We start from the raw sequence: 22,314 nt of genomic DNA, 5'->3' as shown, positions 1-22,314 counted from the left end.
TCCTCATAACCAGTTTTCCTTCCTGGATGAGGCAACTACTTTTACCAATTTTTAGTCCATTTATTATTGATATTTAGATTACTCAATAGTTTTGACATTACAAATAGTGCTTTAATGTGTAACTACATACATAGATCATTGTGGGTATGTGTAACTCTTGGTAAGAAATTCTTCAAAATAGAATTGCTAAGTCAAATCTATATGTAGAGTAATTATGATAGATCTCTCCAGACTGCCCTTCATGGAGGCTCTGCCAATAGTGAATGGGACATCCTAACCAACACAGCATGGTAACAGACCTCTTGTTCTTTGCCAGTCTGTCTGCTGGCTTTAAACCTTACTCCTTCGTGAGTAAAGTTGAACCTATTTTTCATATATTCATATATGTCTTTTGCCCATTTTTTAATTGATGAGAGAACTCCTTTTAGAGGTGCTATCTGATAGCTTTCATGTTAAACGTCTTGCATTTTACTTAAATCAGAGTTTTGTTTTCCTATGTTTTATGTTGGTAGTTCTCAAACCTCCACACAGAGGACAAGAGATCCTGGAGTCCATCTCCCTCACAGATTTCAGCTTTTCAATAGAAAAAGAACTTAGCAGTTGCAAAAATTTGAGAGGAGAAAATAATAAAACAAGCTTCAATAGATTTTTTTTTTTTTTGGACAACAGCATGTATATTTAGTTTGTAAAACATGAATGAGCCTCCACAGGTGGTTATATTTCATTAAATAGTGCCTATAAACTTAAAAATAATGTAGTAGTTTTATTGCACGTAACTTGATGATAATTTTTGTGGGTGGCACATGACCTGTGATGGTGCAAGAACATACCGGTGTTAAGTTGTGGCTGAGTCAGAATTAAAGACATTTATGGGGGCGCTTGGGTGGCTCAATAGGTTAAGCCTCTACCTGCAGTTCAGGTCATGATTCCAGGGTCCTGGGATTGAGCTCCGTGTCAGGCTCCCTGCTCAGGAGAGAGTCTGCTTCTGTCTCTCCTTCTGTGTGCTCCTCTCTCTCTCAAATACATACATAAAATCTTACTTGATGGTAGGGGGAGGCAATGGTGGATCCTGGGGTAGAGCCCCACATCGAGCTCCCTGCTGCTCCCCTCTCCCCCCTGCTCGTGCTCTCTCTCTCAAATGAAATGAATAAATAAAATCTTTAAAAAAAAAAAAAAAAGAGGGCAGCCCCGGTGGCGCTGCGGTTTAGCACCGCCTGCAGCCCAGGGTGTGATCCTGGAGTCCCGGGATCCAGTCCCACGTCGGGCTCCCTGCATGGAGCCTGCTTCTCCCTCTGCCTGTGTCTCTGCCTCTCTCTCTCTCCCTCTGCATCTCTATGAATAAATAAATAAATCTAAAAAAATAAATAAATAAATAAAATAAAATAAATAAAAAAAGATATGTTTTCAGGTCTAGTTTTTGGAAAATCAGTTTTCTACATACTGTTAACCAAATTAACGTTTTTCAAAGGTAGTGAATACAGATGTCACAGGATGAGCTGAGGAGCTAGTTACTGATTGTAAGTCTGGTCCCCTGGCTTTGTAATCGATGTGGGTCAGTGTTGGAGGATGGAGTGGCAAGGTGGACAGTTTGACCCCAGGCGGGGAAGACCCCCACGAGCAACTAGTAGGATGTGGTATGAGCATTTGGCATGGGTGGGGGGAGGGGGATCGGTCTTTGTGGTTTTAGTGTTGGCCTTTTGTCTTTAAGACAGATAGCAACCAGGGAGTCTGTCTGGGTGGCAGGTAGGAAACGTAATGTTGGTCAGTTTGAGTTTGAGAACTTTGCTGAAATCACCACAACGTTAGACCCACAGATTGGAGCCTCGTCCCCCCGCGTCTCTCCCTCCTCTAGGATGGTGGAACCACCTCAGTTGCCCCAGAGCCATGGAGAGGGGGGTGGGTACTGAGAATTACACAGGAGCAGGGCTGAGCCAGGGCCCGAGAAGGCTTTTGCCTTTGAAGGCAAAGTGATTTGCTTCTTCCTCCATTCTTGGGGACTGGGGGGGGGGGGGGGGGGGGCGGCGGCAGGTAATTGGCAGACTCTTCAGTTCTTTGAGCATTGCTGCTGTCCTGGCGGTGGTTTGCCTAAATGTGTTTTGCAGACATGTGTACATTTTTACCAGCCTTTCTGGTTCTGAGAGTGAGTTTATATCCCTGATTACACTGACTAGAGTCTACTGCCTTGTTCTCTCCTTCAGGCCAGATAACGCAGTCCCGGGGGATGTGCTAGTGCTGACGAAGCCCCTGGGGACGCAGGTGGCTGTGGCTGTGCACCAGTGGCTGGACATTGTGAGTGAAGCGCTGCCTGCCGGGGACTGGGTGTGGACAGGGGGGCAGCATGTTTTCCGAGCCCTGGTAGTTTTTTTGTTGGTGGGTTTGGGGAGCAGGGCATTTGCTCTGCACATCAGGTCAGCTGAGTATCTCCATCTGCTCCTGCCAGAGTACACGTGCTCGAGAAGATGTGTCTGCTCCAGAGCGAGCACTGCTTCTCATCCAGAAGTCAGCCCTTCCCCTTGCACCTGTTTGCACACATTCCAGATCTAGATCATCTACACATCTGCACTCTGTCTTTCACAAATGAGCCCCTTTAGTTCCGCTTCCAGGGAGGGTCGTATCAGCTATGTCCTTCAGAAATTGTAGAGAGATTGTCTGTCTTCTTCTTTAAAAAAAAAAAAAAAAAATTATTTATTCATGAGAGACACACACAGAGAGAGGCAGAGACATAGGCAGAGGGAGAAGCAGGCTCCATGTGGGGAGCCCGACCTGGGACTCGATCCCAGGACCCCAGAATCCTTCCCTGGGCTGAAGGGAGGCGCTCAACCGCTGAGCCACTCAGGCGTCCCCGTCTTTTATTAAATCAAGGTTCCACATATTGAGTGCTCTAGCGCTCATATCTTAAGTATGACTAAAAAAAAAAAAATCATAGAATATATGGAAAGTGTAGTGTTTGGGGGTATAAATATGGGCAGGGTTGTTGACACTTTAAATTCTTTTATTCACTAGGTTTTTGGCGGTTTTCTTTGGTTGTCTTTTTAAACTACTTAGTAACTGCAACATTTTGATAACTATCCCATGGAGAAAGCATCTAGAATATGAAGGATATTTATACTGAGTCACTTTATCACTGAGCTGTGATCACACTTCATTTAGGGTTTTTCTCCTTGTCATAACAATACAATAATTAATACAGTTGTGGCCTAGTCTCACATATCTTGGTGCTTTTAATTTCTGCCACTGTCATCTGAACCACCATTACTAAGAAACAGTCGAAAAGGAGTAACAACTTTGTTATTTATCAACCAGATACATCTTACTTGATACAGAGAGTAGATGGGACGCCTAGGTGGCCCAGCAGTTGAGCACCTGCCTTCCGCCCAGGGTGTGATCCTGGGGTCCCGGGATCGAGTCCCACATAGAGCTCCCCACATGCAGCCTGCTTCTTCCTCTGCCTGTGTCTCTCATGAATAAATAAACTCTTAAAAAAAAAAAGTTACAACAGAGCAGAGAAAATCCCTAAGCCACATCCTTGAGTTATTTTTCCCTTCTATCTGGTGATGAGGGGAGATTTCCCAACAGGTAGACTCACCGATAAATCAGATTGCAAGGCCTTCAGGCCAGTAATCCACAGTGGCTCTCCAAGCAACTGCCAGGGTCTGAGTAACCTAGCCAGGTTGACAAAGGAGCCTCCAAGATGAGAAGTTTGGGATCCTTCTCCCTACCCCCAACCTGACACCACCTTTACTTTTTCTTTTCTTTTTTTTTTTTTTTAATGCTCAGAATTGAAAAAAGCAAGGCACAAAGATTACCTAACAGCATAAGACCCTTTCATAAAGGTCAGAAGCAACCAAAGAGCATATTGTTTTGGCATCTGTGTGTATGAGAATATTCTCTCTTGTATGGCAGGAGTTGGACGAGTATAAAATTCAGAATAGTTGTTAGCTCTGGGGGAGATACAGAGAGGTGTGGGTTAAGGGGGAAGCACGTGGATGGACTTGAGTTACTGCGTTGGGTGGTAGGTTCCTGGGTATTATTTAAAAAAAAAATGCCTGGATGACCATATCGTGATGCTAGAGTCTTTGAAAATCAGACTGAGGACAAAGGGAAACCTCTTTTCTCCTGACCTTTGTGACCTCCTCTAGTCACCCAGGGCTGTCGGGGTGCATGCAATCAAATTGTTTACATCCATCAAGATGGCTCAGTGCAGAAAAGTAAAAGTATAATTGTGTGAAAATGCAAGCCTCAGCTTGTGAGAGGAGATGAGAGCATAGGACAGTGTGATCTGTGCCCCGCGGTGGGGAGGTGGGGAGAAGCCTCACTGCATGCACGCTGCAGCCCTGCGTCCTGCTGGGTTTACATGGCCAGGAAACTAGTATGTGGCCAGGACCGCAGAAGAGGGGGGGTTGAAAATAGAAAAAATTGCATGGTTCAGCGTCTAACGAGGCACCTGAAACATTAGTCACAGGAAGAGAAAGTTAGAAAACTTCACTTTGTGTACAAAATTAGATAAATGAAACCCCCAGAAGATGACCCCTCCCCCCAAAATACGCTCTTTTTCTTTGAGTGGTTAGAAGATGAATCACATTTTTCCCCCTCTTTTCCTCCTAATCTCTGTTCCTCTTACTAGCCTGAAAAATGGAATAAGATCAAGCTAGTGGTCACCCAAGAAGATGTAGAGTTGGCGTACCAGGAGGCGATGATGAACATGGCCAGGCTCAACAGAACAGGTATCGGGGCAGGAGGGCTCATCTCTGGCAGGGATCGGCTAGATGGGAAACATTTTAGGCTTTGCGGGCCACATACAGTCTTGGCTGCCTTGCCCCCCGTCCCCTGGCACCAATTTGTTAAACATGTTAAAAACAAACCAAAAAAACCCACACTCTTGGCTGGAGAAACAGGCCAGGGGCCAGATTCGGCCAGTGCGGGAGACCCTCTTCTATTGGTGCCTGGCTTGGGGCCCTCAGTCACTAGTGGGAGTCCAGGTACACTGTGTGTTCCTGTCAGAATTGTGTCTTAAATGTGACTTGCAAAAAAGAAAATGAAGACTATGGATTAGGGGAAACATGTTAGATGAGGTCGTGAGGTCATGACCGCTCTTCCTACAGCACGCTTTCAGCTATGTCCCTGGGGTCCCAGGGCACTGTGGCTCTCCCTGTGGTGTAGATTCCCTCACAGTGACAACGGTGCCAGGCATAGAGAAGCAGCAGAGAATATGGACAGATACATGAATTCAGTTTCAACTCACAGAGTTGAGGTTATATTTTCTTTCTGTTCCTTCCAGTCCTACATTTCTGGGATAATAGGCAGTATTGAATTCCTTTGTGCCCCAATAAAAATGGGAAAGAAATTTGTATAATGTGTTTTCAAAAGTCTTTAACATATCAATTCAAGGTGTGTGCATTGTTTATTTATAATTCCCACGTTTGTGTGCATAAATGAGTAATGGCATTATATCATCATTTTTTCTTTACATTTCATTTCTTGTCTTGCTTTATTTGTTTTTTAAAGATTTTGTTTATTCATGACAGACACAGAGAGAGGCAGAGACACAGGCAGAGAGAAGCACGCTCCCTGTGGGAAGCCCGATGCAGGACTCGATCCCAGGACCCTGGGATCACAACCCAAGCTAAAGGCAGTTGCTCAACCACTGAGCCACCCAGGCATCCCCTTGTCTAGCTTCTTAATACGGATAAAAAATACTAATAATAAAATAGTGGCTACCAATTATCTGGTAATTACCTTGATAGGAACTCAACCTGCTTTCCTGTTTAATTCTTAGGACAGCCTTGAAGGTACCTGCTATCCTCAGTTCACAGAGAAGTAACTTGCTCAGGGTCACACAGCATGTCAGTGGGAACCTGGGATTTGAAAACTGCTGTTTACAACGCTTTGAAGTATCACAGTCTGTTCTTTCTGAACAGCTAAGTAAGAAATTGAGGCTGTTCCACAGTCTATATGATAATTGAGCAAATACTTTAGTATGACACGAAGTTTCAAAGGCAGGTTAAAATGAAGCCGGGAAGTTCAAGAACCATAGTTCATCTTCTAGAAAGCAGCATTGCATGCCAAGGTAATTACTTGATATAGTTCAAACATCTTCTACTCCCTCCTTTTTTTTTTTTGGCGTTCTTATGTATGTAGAAATTATCAGTCCTATTAAATAATTAAGAAGGAAGCTTGAAGGAAGCTTGGGGCACCCAGGTGACTCAGCCAGTTAAGCATCTGCCTTTGGCTCAGGTCAGAATCCCAGGGTCCATCCCAGGATGATGGGATGGTGCCCTTTGTTGTAGGGCTCCCTGCTCAGCGGGGAGTCTGCTTCTCCCTCTCCCTTTGCTATTCCTCCTGCTTGTGCTCTCTCTCAGATAAAAAAATATAAAATGAAATGAAATGAAAAAAGAGAAGAAACTTTATCCAGTTTTACCACCCAAAACAGCTTCTTTTAGAGTATATTTGTTTTGTTTCAGAATTTTTTTCCTGTTATTGGTTAGTGGTTTACTGTTGTTTTATTATTCATGTTTTCAACTAGTGATTATCATACATTTATTTGTATTTGGAATCTGCTTATATTCACTTAATATGACTGAATTCTTTTTTACACATTATATAGCCCTAGTATACTTAATTTTTAATGCCTGGATGGTCCACTAGAGAGCTGTAACATAAGAATTCGTCTTTTGCCCACTCCTGAATAGTTTTTTGGGTGATCACATTTCACATTTTTCCATGGTTTGTTTTTTGCATTCCAGGAATATTTCGTTGGCTGTATCCCAAGTCACACTTTGTCCTTAGATGCTTCATCACTTAGCTCCAGGGCTTTTTCTTTGCGTTTCTCTACTCCTGTGCCACTCACACTGTTTAAGGAGTCCTTTCCCCTTTTTTGGTTCTTCAAATAAAATCGTTTCATAGTAAGAAAGGGACTTGTAATGATTTAATTTTATTTGTATGAATTTTCAGTTTGCTTGTGTTTGAGCATGTAAGATTCTGCGTCCTTTTGTATACTGCTGGTCATGACAATGTGGCAGCTTATGGAGGAGTATTTGATCATATCTAGCAAAATTACGTGTGCATTTATTTTGACCTCACAGTCCCGCTTCTGTGACTCTGCCTTAAAGCTCCACTTGTCAAAATAGGAAATGGCATGTATACAAGATTCTGCATTAAAGCCCTGGTTATAACTGCAAAAGGAGACAATCCAAATGTCCGTCAGTAGGTGTCTAGTGTACGTGCACACTGTGGAATGCTATATAGCCACTAAAAAGGAATGCAAGGTCTTTATTCCCAGATGCTCTAAGATAGGATCAAATAAAAAAGGGACAGAAACGCGTATACGATGTGCTGCATTTTGTGTGTTTATGTGTGAATAATACGTATTGTATACTTTTAAAAAGAAACCATGGGTGGCTCAGTGGTTTAGTGCCTGCCTTCAGCCCAGGGCCTGATCCTGGAGTCCGGGGATCAAGTCCCACATCAGGCTTCTTGCATGGAGCCTGCTTCTCCCTCTGCCTGTGCCTCTGGTGCTCTCTCTCTCTGTGTGTCTATCATGAATAAATAAATAAAATCTTAAAAAAAAAAGAAAGAAACCATGGAAAATCATTAATAAAAATAATTACATGTAAGAGGAAATTAGGGAGGAAGTAGACCTCTCTTTGAAGTTTGCCTTCAAAATGAATGTTTTCTGTAGTTAAAAAATTATATTGAAAATCGTATAGCTCACAAATCTAAACCAAATATTTTAAAAAGCTGCCAAAACCACATGGGGAAGAATTATTTCAAATTACTTTGAACCTGATTCTTTCTTTCTTTCTTTCTTTCTTTCTTTCTTTCTTTCTTTCTTTCTTTCTTTCTTTCTTTCTTTCTTTCTTTCCTTTCTTTCCTTTCTTTCCTTTCTTTCCTTTCTTTCCTTTCTTTCCTTCTTTCTTTCTTCTTTCTTGAATTTATTTACTTACTCATCAGAGACACAATGAGAAGCAGAGACCGGAGAAGCAGGCTCCATGCGAGGAGCCTGATATGGGACTCGATCCCGGGACTCCAGGATCACACCTTGTGCCGAAGGCAGACGCTCAACTGCTGAGCCACCCAGGCATCCCAAACCTGATATTTTCAATGTGTATCCTCAGGACAAAAACCCACAAAGATATCTCATTGTATTCAGTGGGCTTGTGTTTGTGAGATTATCGGGATAGTATGATAAAGCAAGTGAGTTAATATAGTTTGGAACAAAGATTTTAAGAATAAAAAGAAGTAAAAAATAAATAGAAAATAATAATAAAAAAAAAGTAAGCCCAAAAAAGCCAAGTTAATAACTGCGGTCTTTACTTTGGAATTATTAGTATGAACTCAAGATTCCCCCCCCCCCAAAAAAATGTTTTTTTCCAAGCCTGTTGAAAATAGTAGGGAATCCCTGGGTGGCTCAGCGGTTTAGCACCGCCTTCAGCCCAGGGTGGATCCTGGAGACCCGGGTTTGAGTCCCACATTGGGCTCCCTGCATGGAGCCTGCTTCTCCCTCTGCCTGTGTCTCTGCCTCTCTCTTTCTCCTCTGTGTCTTTCATGAATAAATAAATCTTTAAAAAAAAAAAAAAGGCATAGTAGAAGCAGCAATAACCCACTAGTAATGAACTCCTGGTGCCCAGATTCTGATCTGAAAATTAACATTTCCCATGAAAAAGTGCCAGGTCTCCTTTGGGAAATGGGTGATTCCAACTCTGTGAAAGGAAGTACAGAAGATAAGCCTGGGACCTCCTATGCCAGAGGGTAATAGAGGTATCCACGAATGGGTAATGTCACAGCACCAGAACTTGAGGAGGCTCCCACCAAATGGGGCAGGAACGTTTTGAACATCAAGAAGAGTGAAGCCAGATGAAGCATACCAAGTATCCATCAGTGAGACCATAAAGATAATTAAAACTTTTTGGCTACCTTTGGAGGTTGCTAGAGCACTAATGTATTCTGAAAATAAATTAATTAGGAATCAATCACACATTTCACCTCTCTTGTACAGACTGTATTTCAGGAAATCTAAATAAGTTGTTTTTAAAATTCCTTAGAATAGTCCCTTCTAATAAATGCACGAAGAATAATGGAATCACACGCTTGACATTTTGCTGCCCGCTTGATTTAACAAGCCTCAACAACAAGCATCCATGGTTTCTAAAACCATTAGGTGAAAGGTTCATGTGGAAGTGATAAGTGGCCCTGGTCCCCACCAATGAAGTACTCTTGCCAGAAAAACAACTTGAATCTATCTCATCAAGCTATGGACCTGTCACCATGAAGGAAGATGGCAAAATCCAGAACACAGGAACTTTTACAGAAAAGATGACTGTTTCTATAACGAATGCACGCCCCATAGTGGAGAAGGAGGAGAAACTCTTAAAAATTCAGAGGTTTAAGAGACCTCTGTTACAGTATTAATTGCATTGGAATGATAGTAGTATTGTGGTTAACAAGTTATTTTTATCTTTTAGAGTTCCATATTGAAATATTTACAGATGACGTAGTCTGACTAAACCGCTGAGCCACCCAGGCTGCCCAAGGTGTTTAATTTTTTAAAAATTAGACTTTCACTCCTCCCCAAAATGAAATACATCAGGATGAATCTAACAAAGCATGTCCATGCTCCACATGAGGAAAACTGTAACACGATGACAGAAGTCAAAATGTAAATAAATGGAGAAGAGTTCCAGGTACAGAGGTCGAAAGACTCAATATTGTCAAGATGTTGGTACTTCCCAACTTGATGTATGGATTCAGGGCAGTCCCGTTCAGGATCCTAACCCATGATTTTGTGGATATTGACAAGCAGGTTTTGAGTTTAAGTGTAGAGGCAAAAGACCCAGAACAGCCAACTGTGTTGAAGGAGAGCCGTTGGAGGACTGACTACCAGCTTCAGAACAGTGTAAGCTACAGTCCTTGCCACAGGAATAATACGTGTATCCGTGGGACCACAACATAGTCCAAAAGTGTACCCACATACATACACTTTGATCTTTGACAAAAGAGCAAGAACAATGCAGTGGAGAACGGATCGTCCTTTCAGTAAGTGTTGCTGGAACAACTGGACATTCACAGGCAAAAATTCAGAATGGATCGCGATCCTAAATGTTCAATTCCTAGAAGGTAATGTTGGAGAGAACTAGGTGACCTTGGGTTTGTTGATGACTGTTTAGATACAATATGGAAAGCAATGACCTATTAAAGGAAAACTAGACAAGTTGGACTTTATTTAAAAAAAAAAATGCTCTGTGAAAGACACTAAGAATGAAGAGATAGGCCATAGACTGGGACAAAGTCCTTATAAAACACATACTAATACGATCCAGCAGTCATGCTCCTTGGTATTTACTAAACTGAATGTGACAACTTCTGTCCACCCAAAAACTTGTACCCGGATCTCTTCACAGCTTTATCTGTATCTGCCAAGACTTGGAAGCAACCAAGAAGTCTCTCAGTAGGTGAATGGATAAGTAAACAGGTCCACCCAGGCAAAGGAATATTAGTCAGTCCTACAAAGAAACGAGCTATTGAGCCATAAATGACCCGGAGGACACTTAAAAGCATATTTGAGGGAAAGAAGCCAATCTGACAAGATTAAATGCTCTACGATTCCAATTCTGATAATCCAGAAGAGGCAATACCGTGGAGACAGTAAAAAGATCAGTGGTTGCCAGGAGTTGGGGAGAGGGGTGGGATGAAAGGGGGAGCACAGGACTTTTAGCGCAGCGAACAGGGTGTAGGATACTCTAGGGATGGATACCTGTCACTCCTCAACCGCCTACAGACTGTACAACAAGACTGAGTGTGTATGTAAAGTAAGAACTTCACTTACCTATAATGTATCCGTAATGGCTCATCACTTGTAACAAATGTACCACCTAATGCTGGATATTAATAGCAGGAGAAGGGGCGGCGGAGTTATTAGGAACCTCCTGTTCTTCCCATTCAATTCTCTTCAAACCTGAAACTACACTGAGAACTTTTTTGTAGTTGTTAAAATTTAACCTGTGCAGAACAAGTCAGTTCACTTGTACTGAGAGTGCCTTGAATTCAGGTCCATATTAAAAAGCCTTGTTCTTTGATTTTAGGATGACTTAGACCGGTTTACTTTGTGTTGAGATAGTGATTCGTCTGGACAGACTTTTTTCTACTTTACTGGAAAAGTACTATTGATTGAAGCTACTGATCGTTCTAAATGGTTCCAGTAGAGTAAGAAATCAACTTTCAGGGACACCTGGGTGGCTCAGCAGTTGAGCGTCTCCCTTTGGCTCAAGGTGTGATCCTGGGGTCTTGGGATCAAGTTCTGCATCTGGCTCCCTATGGGGAGCCTGCTTCTCCCTCTGCCTGTGTCTCTGCCTCTGTCTCTGTCTCTCATGAATAAATAAATAAAATCTTAAAAAAAAAAATCAATTTTCAGAATGTTATTCTGGTTTTTGTTTTTGTTTTTTTTTTTTTGTTTTTTTTTTGTTTTTTTTTTTTAGAAATTACATTTTCATTATTCCAGTGTGCCATCTCCTTGATAGATTGGGAATTCTGAGAACAATGTGTATTTTAAAATTTTGAGTTGAGGAAAGGTGTTTCTTTCCTCCATCTTCACTTATGTCACTAGGTAATAAATGGCTCCTCTGTGTTCTCTTAGCTGCGGGACTCATGCACACGTTCAATGCCCACGCCGCCACAGACATCACGGGCTTTGGGATTTTGGGGCACGCGCAGAACCTAGCCAAGCAGCAGAGGAACGAGGTGTCCTTCGTGATTCACAACCTCCCTGTCCTGGCCAAGATGGCTGCTGTGAGCAAGGCCTGTGGAAACATGTTTGGCCTCATGCATGGGACCTGCCCAGAGACATCAGGTACGAGGACCCTGGGCCCAGGTCTGAGGAGTAAAGTAGCCAGGCTAACCTGACAAGGAAGAAGCCAAGTACACGAGCACGACCCCACTGTGCGTGAGGTCAGTGCTGCCAGAAACCTTGGCCTTCTTAACACCAATGCCCTTAGCTCCCCTGGGTGCTGTGGGTCACCTGACTCCTGTCAGTCTGTGTGTGATCCAGCGACCTCCAACTCAGCATTTGTTTGGCGATACGACAGGATGGAGGGAGAATATGGGAAAAATGAGTCCTTACTCATGGGACACTTAGCATTTGAATTAACTGTGATCCCTCTAGGGTACATTGATCATGCTATATATTTGCCTTGCAGAAAATGTCCAAAATTGCCATTGTAAGAATGAGATAGAATATTATGTCTCCAGAGTTCCCCTTACCTGGACTCTTGGCTTCCACTCTGGATAGCCTCCCTTTTTTCGATCTTTTGTATTTCTCTTTTCTAACATCTTTATTTCCCAACCCCGATCACAGAGTGAAATCATCTGGAGATTTAAATATCTGTGCCAAGACCTGACCTCCAGGAATCCTGATTGAGCCAGTCTGGGATGGGTCTGGTCAGCAGCAATTGTAGCGGTGCCCCAGGGGGTTCTGGGAGGCAGCCAGAGGCGAGGAGCACAGAGCCCTGCCCACACTCCAGCTCTCTAGAAGGGCCGCTGTTCTCTAATAGGCCTCCCAGGGCCTCTGTAGAGGACTCTTCAGTGTCCTGTCTCTGTAACAACAACAAACCAAATCCATTTTTTAGAAAGAGGGTTCCAAGAGGACAACTCCTGTGTTGGTTCAGTGTAGGGCTAGAACAGTGCCTGCCAGGTGGTGGGCCTAGAATCCAGGTTGAATGAACTAACAGGTATTAACAACAAATCCTGTTTGTTTCCTTTATTCAAAATTGAGAAGTTTTTACTTTTTGGTAAAAGTATAAATACAAAAAAAAAAAGTATGAATACGTATTTTTTCCTGATGCGTTATTTCTACTTAGAAATCCATACACTTTTCTGTCTTTGCTACTGATGTTATGATGAAGGCTTTTCCTTTTTTTTTTTTTTTTTTTTTTTTTGATGAAGGCTTTTCCAACATGTTTCAGCTTTTTCTGTTTTGAAGATTACAGAGCCATTGAGGCATACACTCCTTCATGATCTTAATTTTTAAGTTAAAAAATAAGAATACAAAAAGTCTTTTGTGTAAGAGGATTCTATGTAGAAAATCAAGTCAGGAAAAATTCTCTTACGGTTTAAATATTTCTTTCATTGAAGCTGCGCCTGAGTGGCTCATTCGGTTAAGCATCTACCTTAGGCTCAGGTCATGATCCCAGGGTCCTGGGATCAAGCCCCGCATTGAGCTCCTTGCACAAGAGGGGGTGCTGCTTCTCCCTGTGGCTCTCCTTTCTCTCTCTCTCTCTCTCTCTCAAATAGTGAAATCTTTTAAAAAAATTGTTTTTCTTTCAGTGTAGCAAGAAGATAGTAGCTAGCATATATACACACACACACACACACACACACACACACACACACACATACATACACACACTGTGCGTGAGGTCAGTGCTCCCAGAAACCTTGGCCTTCTTAACACCAATGTCCATAGCTCCCCTGGGTGCTGTGGGTCACCTGACTCCCGCCAGTCTGTGTGTGATCCAGTGACCTCCAACTCAGCATTTGTTTGGCGATAGGACAGGACGGAGGGAGAATATGGGAAACTAGGCCACTCAGAACGTATATATATATATATATATATATATATATATATATTAAAAGATTTATTTATTCATTCAGAGAGAGCGAGAGAGAGGCAGAGACACAGGCAGAGGGAGAAGCAGGCTCCATGTAGGAAGGCCGATCCCGGGTCTCCAGGATCACACCCCGGACTGCAGGTGGCCTACACCGCTGCGCCACTGGGGCTGCCCAACTAGCACATATATTATTAGGACACCTCACTCCTGCACAGTTTTCAGTGTTTCGCAGCCTGGTCATTCCCACACTTGAAAGTTGGTTGTATGTGTTCTTTAATGTAGTAGTTCAACCAAAGTCAATAATTGCCAGACATAACATCTGTGGGATGTTAGTGGATGGGAGAGGGCAGTCCCTGTGTAGAGACAGAAATGGGTTGTGGGCCAGTGGGCCAATCGACTGCCTGGGCGGACATGCCCTGAAAAACTGGTGGCAAAGGGAACTGCTGGCATGGCATCACTGCCGACCGTGATCCTTTCTCTCTGTTTTTCCCTTTGTCAGGAGGCCTCCTCATCTGTTTACCACGAGAGCAAGCCGCCCGGTTCTGTGCAGAGATCAAGTCTCCCAAATATGGGGAGGGCCACCAGGCATGGATTATTGGGATCGTGGAGAAAGGCAACCGCACTGCCAGAATCATAGACAAGCCCCGGATCATCGAAGTTGCACCGCAGGTGGCCACTCAGAACGTGAACCCCACCCCGGGTGCCACCTCTTAATCTAGACCCAAGTAGCTATCTGGTTTTGTTTTCAAATAGAGCTATTTCTTTTTTCATCATTTCAATTAAAGACGATACACGACAACAAAAATCTCATTGTGTCTACACATCTGGTGACCTTAGGTCGATTTGTGAGTGGATGCAATTAATAAAATAAAATCCATTGCCTTTTTTTCCTGTTACATTAACTGAAGATGCACCTAATCTTGAGGCAGCTTCTGAGTTGAGAATTATATTGTTATCCAATACTGTTGATTCATTTTGAATCTTTAGACACTTATCTCTTGCCGCGTAGGCTCTTTCTAAAGGTGCTCCCCCGTGGCACAGACATTACCGGTTGTGGTGTCAGAGAGCAGTTGGTGTCTGTTCATTTCGTGCGTATTTATCATTATCAGTCTGGTCTTTTTTTAAGTGTCTTGGATGATATTCTGGAAAGATGGAAGTGGTAAGTGACACAGTGATATCCCCATAGTGAGAGGGTCATATGGTTCCTTCCAGCCTTTGCTTTGTAAAGCCCAGTCTTCTCAATTCGAGAGCATCTCTTCTGACCCAGGACACTTTCCCAGGAGAGCATTCAGTTAAACAAGGCAAGTGCTTAACTCTGCATGGAAAGCACTTGGAAGACAAAAAAGAAATTTAATTTCTTTTTTGGTAGGCTTCCTAATATTTACAATAATACCATTTAACTGTTTCCTTTATCGACAGCAAGAAAGGATACTTTTTGCCATGTAATTAGATGTTCTATAGTAAGACAAGGAATTGGCCTTCCGGAAGGGGGTTCATGTATGATACTCATTTACAATTCAATATATAATTAACTACACAAATAATTTTTAAATATAATCAATAATAAAGACTGTTCTGTGGATGGTAGTGTTTAATACATTTTATATTTTGTATAGTGATTTCAGGCCTTTTGTTTTCTTAAAATCAGCAGTTATTTAGCCGAATTTTTAGCATTATTTTGTCCTTGGCGCCAGTACTTTGTGCACGCTTTTTGTGATCTGTGTTAAAAATCCGCATTGCCAACATCACAGTTCGAACTTAAACTTGTTATTCAAATAAATATTTAATTTTTTTTATTGCTCTTGTATAATCAGATGCCCCCTTTAGTATTATTTTAGAAGCGTTGGGAGGGTTTTGGCTAAAAGTACAATTTATTGGGGAAAACTAGATTTTAGTTTTATAAAACTTTTAAGTCTTTCATGGGACCTATATTTTCTTGAATTAAATTTTGTAGTTCTAGAACAAATAGGCGATCTAAAAAGGTGTTTATCCATGTTACTTAAGAACAGAGGCTTCCTTCTGTTGTAACCCACAAAAGCGAGAGGGACTGTGGTCATTAAGCACAAGCGCTACTCCTCGAGTGTCCGCCTGAGAGAAACAGTACCCGGCCCACGAGCCTCCCAACGCCTCCTGCCTCCAGGCACCAAAGCCTGGACATCAGAGCCTGCCTGTCCTCCCCAAAGGAAGCGCCCCTTGGAGATGAAGCCCCAGAAGAGGCTCGGCTTGGATGCACCCTCCACGAGGAGCCAGAGGGCAGCCTTTCTGCAAGTGGGATTGGAACTCAAGCCATAAGTACGCTGTGCGGGACCCGACAGGCTGCTACGGAACTGACAGTAATTGGACATTTTATAGGGATTTATACACATGTTGGTCCTCAAAAGCGACAAACCAGTGCTCTACAAAATAAAATGTGTTGGAAACCTCTGAGTAAGGTGAACATACTGTTGGGCTTTTTTTTTTTTTTTTTTTTTTTTTGGTATACTGGTGATGACTAAATCTGAATTCTTTTGAATGTCCATCATGTCTTGAATGCTGGTGGCTTCTTCGATGGCAGGTCTCCTGAGAGGCAGGGAGCTAAGCAGATGATGTCCCTGAGGAAATCATCTTCGTGAAGATTGGTTTTTGTAAAATGTTGGGTACATGCAGTTCTGTGTGATTCATGTAATCCCGAGGAGGAAGAACTGGTCTTTAAAGCAGGGTTTCCCAGAGAGCATTCCAGATCACCTGGGGGTGCTTGTTACGGGCACGGTCTCAGGTCTTGCCACAGACCCGCAGGGTCCGAGTTCTGGGTGGCCCAGGGAGTCTGTCTTCCACCAGCATCCCAGGTGGCTCCGTGCACTGAAGTTGGGACCACAGATCTGAGGAGTGTCCCAGAGGGCCAGGAGAGGCAAAGGAGGGAAGGAAAGCGGAGTTGCTCTGGCAGGACCACTCTGTTCAGTGACCTCTGGGCCCAGCAAACACGCACCCACACCCAAGAATTTGGAGAGTTCCTTGAAGAATCAAGTGATTGAATATTTGACCTCTTAGCAAAATCTGTGTAGGAGATCTTCCAATTTGGTGAATAGTTAATAAATAGACAATTATTTGGCTTCCTGATAGCATTTTAAAACTTCACATTGACCTTGGTATAGTGAGTTGAGTTGTTTTCCTTAAATCCTATGATGTAGTGCATCCAAAAATACAGCTTGTTAAAATGCACGGCATTTTTACTGCACCCTGAAAGGGCAGGGCCCTGGTGAGGTAGGTTCTTCCTTTGGGCAACAGGAATTACCTATCAAGGAATATCAAGGCTCAGCTTGTTATATTTGCACAGGCTGTGTTGAAGCTTTTACTGTAATTCTGTCTAGGAAGAGAAACTGAAATATTGTGTAAGCAATATGTACTTTTTGGCTAAATATTTTTGAAATAACTTAGTACGTTGTAGTCTCCAAGTTCTGCATGCCTTATGATGAATAAATGCGAGTGTTTTAAGTTCTGATCTGAGATGTTTGAGCCAGCAGTTTCGGTCTGAATTTAGCGTTGCCTTTCAAAGAGTTATAACCGATATCTAAGTTTTACAGTTTTATTCTGTAAAGAGAGACCAGAAGAGCTATACTCTACTACCACTGCGATGCTTTTCTTTATTTTCAGAAGTAATAAAGCAAGCATAGATAATGACGCTTCAGATACGTACCTGTGTTGTGTGTACATGTATGTGCGTACGTAGAGTGAGGTCTAGATTTCCCCCAACCTACCTCCTTGAGCTTCTCATTCCCTACACTCAGAGCACCCTTTTGCCCTAGATGAGGTATTGGTTGCATAGATAATATACTTTTCAACAGTAATTTGTACCTTCCTTATTAGAAGTCTTCATATGAACAATGCAACTGTTGAACATGCCAGTGTCCACAAGGTAAACCAACAGTTTCAAAAGCCAATTCTTGAATGTGGAGCATGGAAATACCATTTTTGCCTTTGGTTGAGTCTCCATGTCTTAAACCTAAACATGGCTCAACCCAGTGACCCATGGTTTTACTTGGCCTTCATCAAGTGAAGCCATCAGTGGGACAGGGTACTCCTGGATATCTAGACAGGTTCAAGAGGTGCTGGAATCCACACCTGCCAGTTGCTTTGGATAGGTGAGTGAACATTGGGTGAATAGGTCTTGGACTATTCTCTGTAGGGTCTCCTGTATTTCCTTTTTTTTTTTTTTTTTTTTAGATTTTATTTATTCATGAGAGACAGAGGCAGAGACACAGGCAGGGGGAGAAGCTGACTCCATGCAGGGAGCCCGACATGGGACTCAATCCCGGGACTCCAGGATCACGCCCTGGGCCGAAGGTGGCGCTAAACCACTGAGCCATCCGGGCTGCCCTGTATTTCCTATTTTTAAGTTCTTAAATATTTGATCTCTGACTCCATACACACGGGATGTTTTCAGATTGGTTTCAGATGGTATCTGATTGCCCTTCCAAGTCCTGTTGCCTGTGGAGGGAGTTTCATGGTTGGGAGGACTGCATATAATGAAGCCTGCCAACACTTGGTGGAAGGAAATAGAAAATTCACTCTACTAATGATGTGGTTGCAGAACAGCCAATGTATTTTTCATTCTGTATTTCAAGAACATAAGCATATGCACCTACAAGTTCATGGAGATCTATGAAACGGTAAGTTAATGATCAAGTCTTGTATTTTGCCTAGTTCTTAAAAGAGAATTGTATACAGTTGGTTTCTAGAACATGGCCCCGCTTTGGTCCATTTTGGATAATTAAGAAAATTGTAGCAGTCAAACCCTGTCCCTGTACTCCCCGTATCTTACCTTGTCCATCCCTAGAAGCCTTACCCCCACTCCCTTTCACCCACTTTGCCCCTCGCCTCTCCACTCTCCCCTCTGGCAACTGTCAGTCCTCTGTATTTATGAGTCTGTTTCTGCTTTTTCTTTGTGTTAGAGATTCTACATACAAGTGATATCATATGGTATGTCTTTCTCTGATTTAGAATACCTTCTAGGTCCATCCATGAACCGTGTTTAAGTTTTTTTTTAATTTTTTATTTATTTATGATAGTCACAGAGAGAGAGAGACAGAGAGAGAGAGAGAGAGAGATCGGCAGAGAGAGAAGCAGGCTCCAAGCACCAGGAGCCCGACGTGGGATTCGATCCAGGGTCTCCAGGATCGCGCCCTGGGCCAAAGGCAGGCGCCAAACCGCTGCGCCACCCAGGGATCCCTCGTGTTTAAGTTTTAAATAAAACGCTAGATTCTATTTCTAGCACGTTAAGAAACAAAGGAATCAGATATACATCTATAAAGATTTCTCAAATATTAGAATAATACCGTTAACATGGACATTTTTTTAAGATTTTATTTATTTGTTCATGAGAGAGACAGACAGGCAGAGGCACAGGCAGAGGGAGAAGCAGGCTCCATGCAGGGAGCCCGACATGGGACTCGATCCCGGGTCTCCAGGATCACACCCCTGAGGGTGGCACTAAACCACTGGGCCACTGGGGCTGCCCAACATGGACATTTTTTAAAGTTATAAAGGGGTGCCTGGGTCACTCCGCCAGGTGGGCATCCAGCTCTTGGTTTCCGTTTGGGTCATGATCTCAGGGTCATGGGGTTGAGCCCCACATTGGGCTCTATATATCAGGTGGGGAGTCTCTTTGAAGATTCTCTCCCTTTGCCCCTCCCTGCTCCTGTGTGTGGGTACACGAGAGCTCTGTCTCTCTCAAACAGATGAATAAATCTTAAAAAATTAAAAGTCATAAAATTAAATAGCCATCATCCACCTTAGCCAGTCAAATCGATCTAGTAACTCCACTTCCATTACGTTTGTGGGGTGCTTAAAATGCGGGTGACATTTATTTCTGATGCCCAACCTTTTACTTCGAAAAAATTTTAAAATTAACAAAGTAGTACAATGGATACTTCTAGAAATGTTAAGTTGTTGATATTCCACAACGCCTGCCTTCTCTCGTCTATAATGTATGCACACGGCCATTCCTTTGTTGTTTTGGTAGAGCCACTCTCATAAATGAATTGCAGACATTGTGACACTGAAACAGCAGGAGCAGGACCTCCACAGGTGATCAGATGATTTCAGGTGATCAGAGTGCCTTGAATCTAGCCATAGTATTTTCGTGGCACTTTTTATAGGATGAAAGAACTAACAGTATAAAATAATTGAAGGGAGCAAAACTAAGAGAAATACCAAATGAGAGGTGGAACTTAAAAAAAAAAAACTGGCATAGGGACGCCACCCTGGTGCCTGGTTGGGCATCTGACTCTTGATTTTGGTTCAGCTCATGATTTTAGAGTCAGTCTTCCCCCAGTCAGTGGGAAGTCGGCTTCTCTCCTCCTTCTCCCCCTGCCCCTCCCCCTGCTTGTGCTCTCGGTCTTTCTCAATCTAAAATAAATAGATCTTTAAAAAAAATTGGCGTGTTCTCATATATAGTCATATATATGGTTGTGCAACATGTTTATTCTCAGTTAATAGATCCTGGACATAATTTCCTATCATAATTTCCAATCATAGATCAGAAATATCCCCATTCATGTTAACCCGAATATAGTTTTCGTTGGTATACTCAGTCACTGAAATACAGACAATTTTTGAAGATACTCCTGTGTCCAGTCCATTCACCTTAAGTTTTGTTGAATGCTAATCCTCGGAATGTTGAAAACCTAGATATTGTATGTCCATACCCTAGCTAATAAAATTTGAGGAGTTTTCTAAGTTCTATTATTTAAGTAATCTCCCCGCCCCATGTGGGGCTCCAGCTCATGAGCCTGAGATCAGGAGTGGCATGCTCCTCTGACTGAGCCAGTCAGGTGCCCCAAGATTTGAAGATTTTTTTAAAATACTTTATTCAGGGATCCCTGGGTGGCGCAGCGGTTTGGCGCCTGCCTTTGGCCCAGGGCGAGATCCTGGAGACCCGGGATCGAGTCCCACGTCGGGCTCCCGGTGCATCGAGCCTGCTTCTCCCTCTGCCTGTGTCTCTGCCTCTCTCTCTCTCTCTCTGTGTGACTATCATAAATAAATAAAAATTAAAGAAAAAATAAAACTTGGTACTAAATTACCTGGCTATGATCATCTATTCTTCTCAAGAAGGATTGGCATTTTTGAATCTGGGACTGATTGCAATTTCTCATTCATATCATGAAATTGATTTGGGGTGCCTGGTTGGCTCAGTTGATGGAGCATGCAATGCTTGGTCTCCGGGTTGTGACTTTGAGCTGTGTGTGTGGAGACTACTTAAAAATAAAATCTTTAAAAAAATTGTCTTAAGGGTGCACAACTCTTGAGCAATTAAATTCAAGGTTCTTAGATCATGCTATTTTTTTTCTTAGCTGGTCAAATATGGTCATTATTAATAAATCTTTTTTTTTCAAGATTTTATTTATTTATTCATGAGAGACACTGAGAGAGAAGCAGAGACACAGGCAGAGGGAGAAGCAGGCTCGTCTCAGGAAGCCCGATGTGGGACTCAATCTCAAGCACATTGCTCCAACATTACTAAGAAATGAATAATTACCAAATGCTGAAGGAGAAAGAAATGATCATTCTTGCGATCATGCTTATGTTTCATGGTGTTCTATTTCAATTGTTCTAAAACATTTTTATTTTAATAGCACAGTTATTAAAGATGCCTACTTAGGGAATTTCCAAATAATCCAAATTGCTATTTTTAAAAACTAGGAACGTTCATCAAGTTACCTAAGGAGAAATTATAGTTCTAATTCCCCATGGGATCTTAAATGAAAAATTTTAAACCCAGCATCCTCTGATTTTAAAAAGTTAGATAATACTTGGAAGCATTCAAAGATTTCCTTCATCTTTTATAACAACTATAAACTTAAACAGATCCATTGTAAAACACCTTAGGGTAGAGAGGGCAGGGATTTTCACACACTTGTAAAACGGGGGTATTTTGGGGGAACATTAAAACTACAGGTGTAGGTAGTTTCATCTCACTGTCTTTCCCAATGGTCTGGAAGGCCAGTAACGGTTCAGGGCCTGTGTGGATAAGGGTCTTGACCCCCATATAATTTGCTTTGGCCTGAACTCGTTACATTTTCTCCTTCCTAGTAGTACCCACTTTCCACCACACGACGGCAATAAGGACTCACCTAGTCACCCAGGCCCAGTCCAGGAGCAGCACCTTTTAGGAATCCGAAAGATGGAGATTCTCTTTCCTATACCTGCCAAGGGCCAGATACTTCATTTTTAACTATGATACACAGAAGTGCCTCTCCTGAAAACCCTTGGCAATCCAATCAACGAGTTCAGGATTGGGGGCCCGCCTGTGATGATCAATCTGCGAGAGATGAGGTTAAGAGCTACTGAGGGAAGGATCAGGACATTGCTGTCAATCAGATTTGAGAGTCTGGGTAAGGAGGAATCATGTAAAAATAATAGAGAACCCGAAGGTGAGGTGAAGGCAAGCCTTGCTCTGGATGCTGACGATTCTCCACCCTGCCTCAGATGAAATAGGCAGCAGCTAACAATTCTGAGTCCTGGCTTGCTTTTCTCCGTGAGGATGGCAGTTCACCACGTTATATAGGGACAGCACTTGAGGGATACCGGGCTGGCTCAGCGGTTGAGCATCTGCCTTCAGCTCCGGGTGTGATCCGAGGTCCAGGGTTTGAGTCCCACCTTGGGCTCCCTGTGAGGAGCCTGCATCTCCCTCTGCCTAGGTCTCTACCTCTCTCATGTAAAAATAAAATAATAATAATAA

The 22,314-nt window shown here is 42.7% G+C and overlaps 1 protein-coding gene across 4 annotated transcripts in view; it reads left to right on the top strand.

Moving 5' to 3' along the window:
- Positions 1-16,039, top strand: part of SEPHS1 (selenophosphate synthetase 1) — a 31,193-nt gene extending 15,154 nt beyond the window's left edge. For all 4 annotated transcript variants that reach the window (XM_055332190.1, XM_055332189.1, XM_055332191.1 and 1 more), the window contains 4 exons: positions 2,199-2,289; positions 4,625-4,724; positions 11,630-11,842; positions 14,098-16,039. In XM_055332190.1, the coding sequence (XP_055188165.1) occupies positions 2,199-2,289; positions 4,625-4,724; positions 11,630-11,842; positions 14,098-14,312 (619 nt within the window). In that variant the 3' untranslated portion in view covers positions 14,313-16,039. The remainder of the gene's footprint in view (positions 1-2,198; positions 2,290-4,624; positions 4,725-11,629; positions 11,843-14,097) is intronic.
- Positions 16,040-22,314: the final 6,275 nt, after the last annotated feature.

Source organism: Nyctereutes procyonoides, unplaced genomic scaffold (assembly GCF_905146905.1).
Source record: "Nyctereutes procyonoides isolate TBG_1078 unplaced genomic scaffold, NYPRO_anot_genome, whole genome shotgun sequence".
Taxonomy (NCBI): domain Eukaryota; kingdom Metazoa; phylum Chordata; class Mammalia; order Carnivora; family Canidae; genus Nyctereutes; species Nyctereutes procyonoides.
This window is presented reverse-complemented; position numbering and strand designations above follow the sequence as displayed.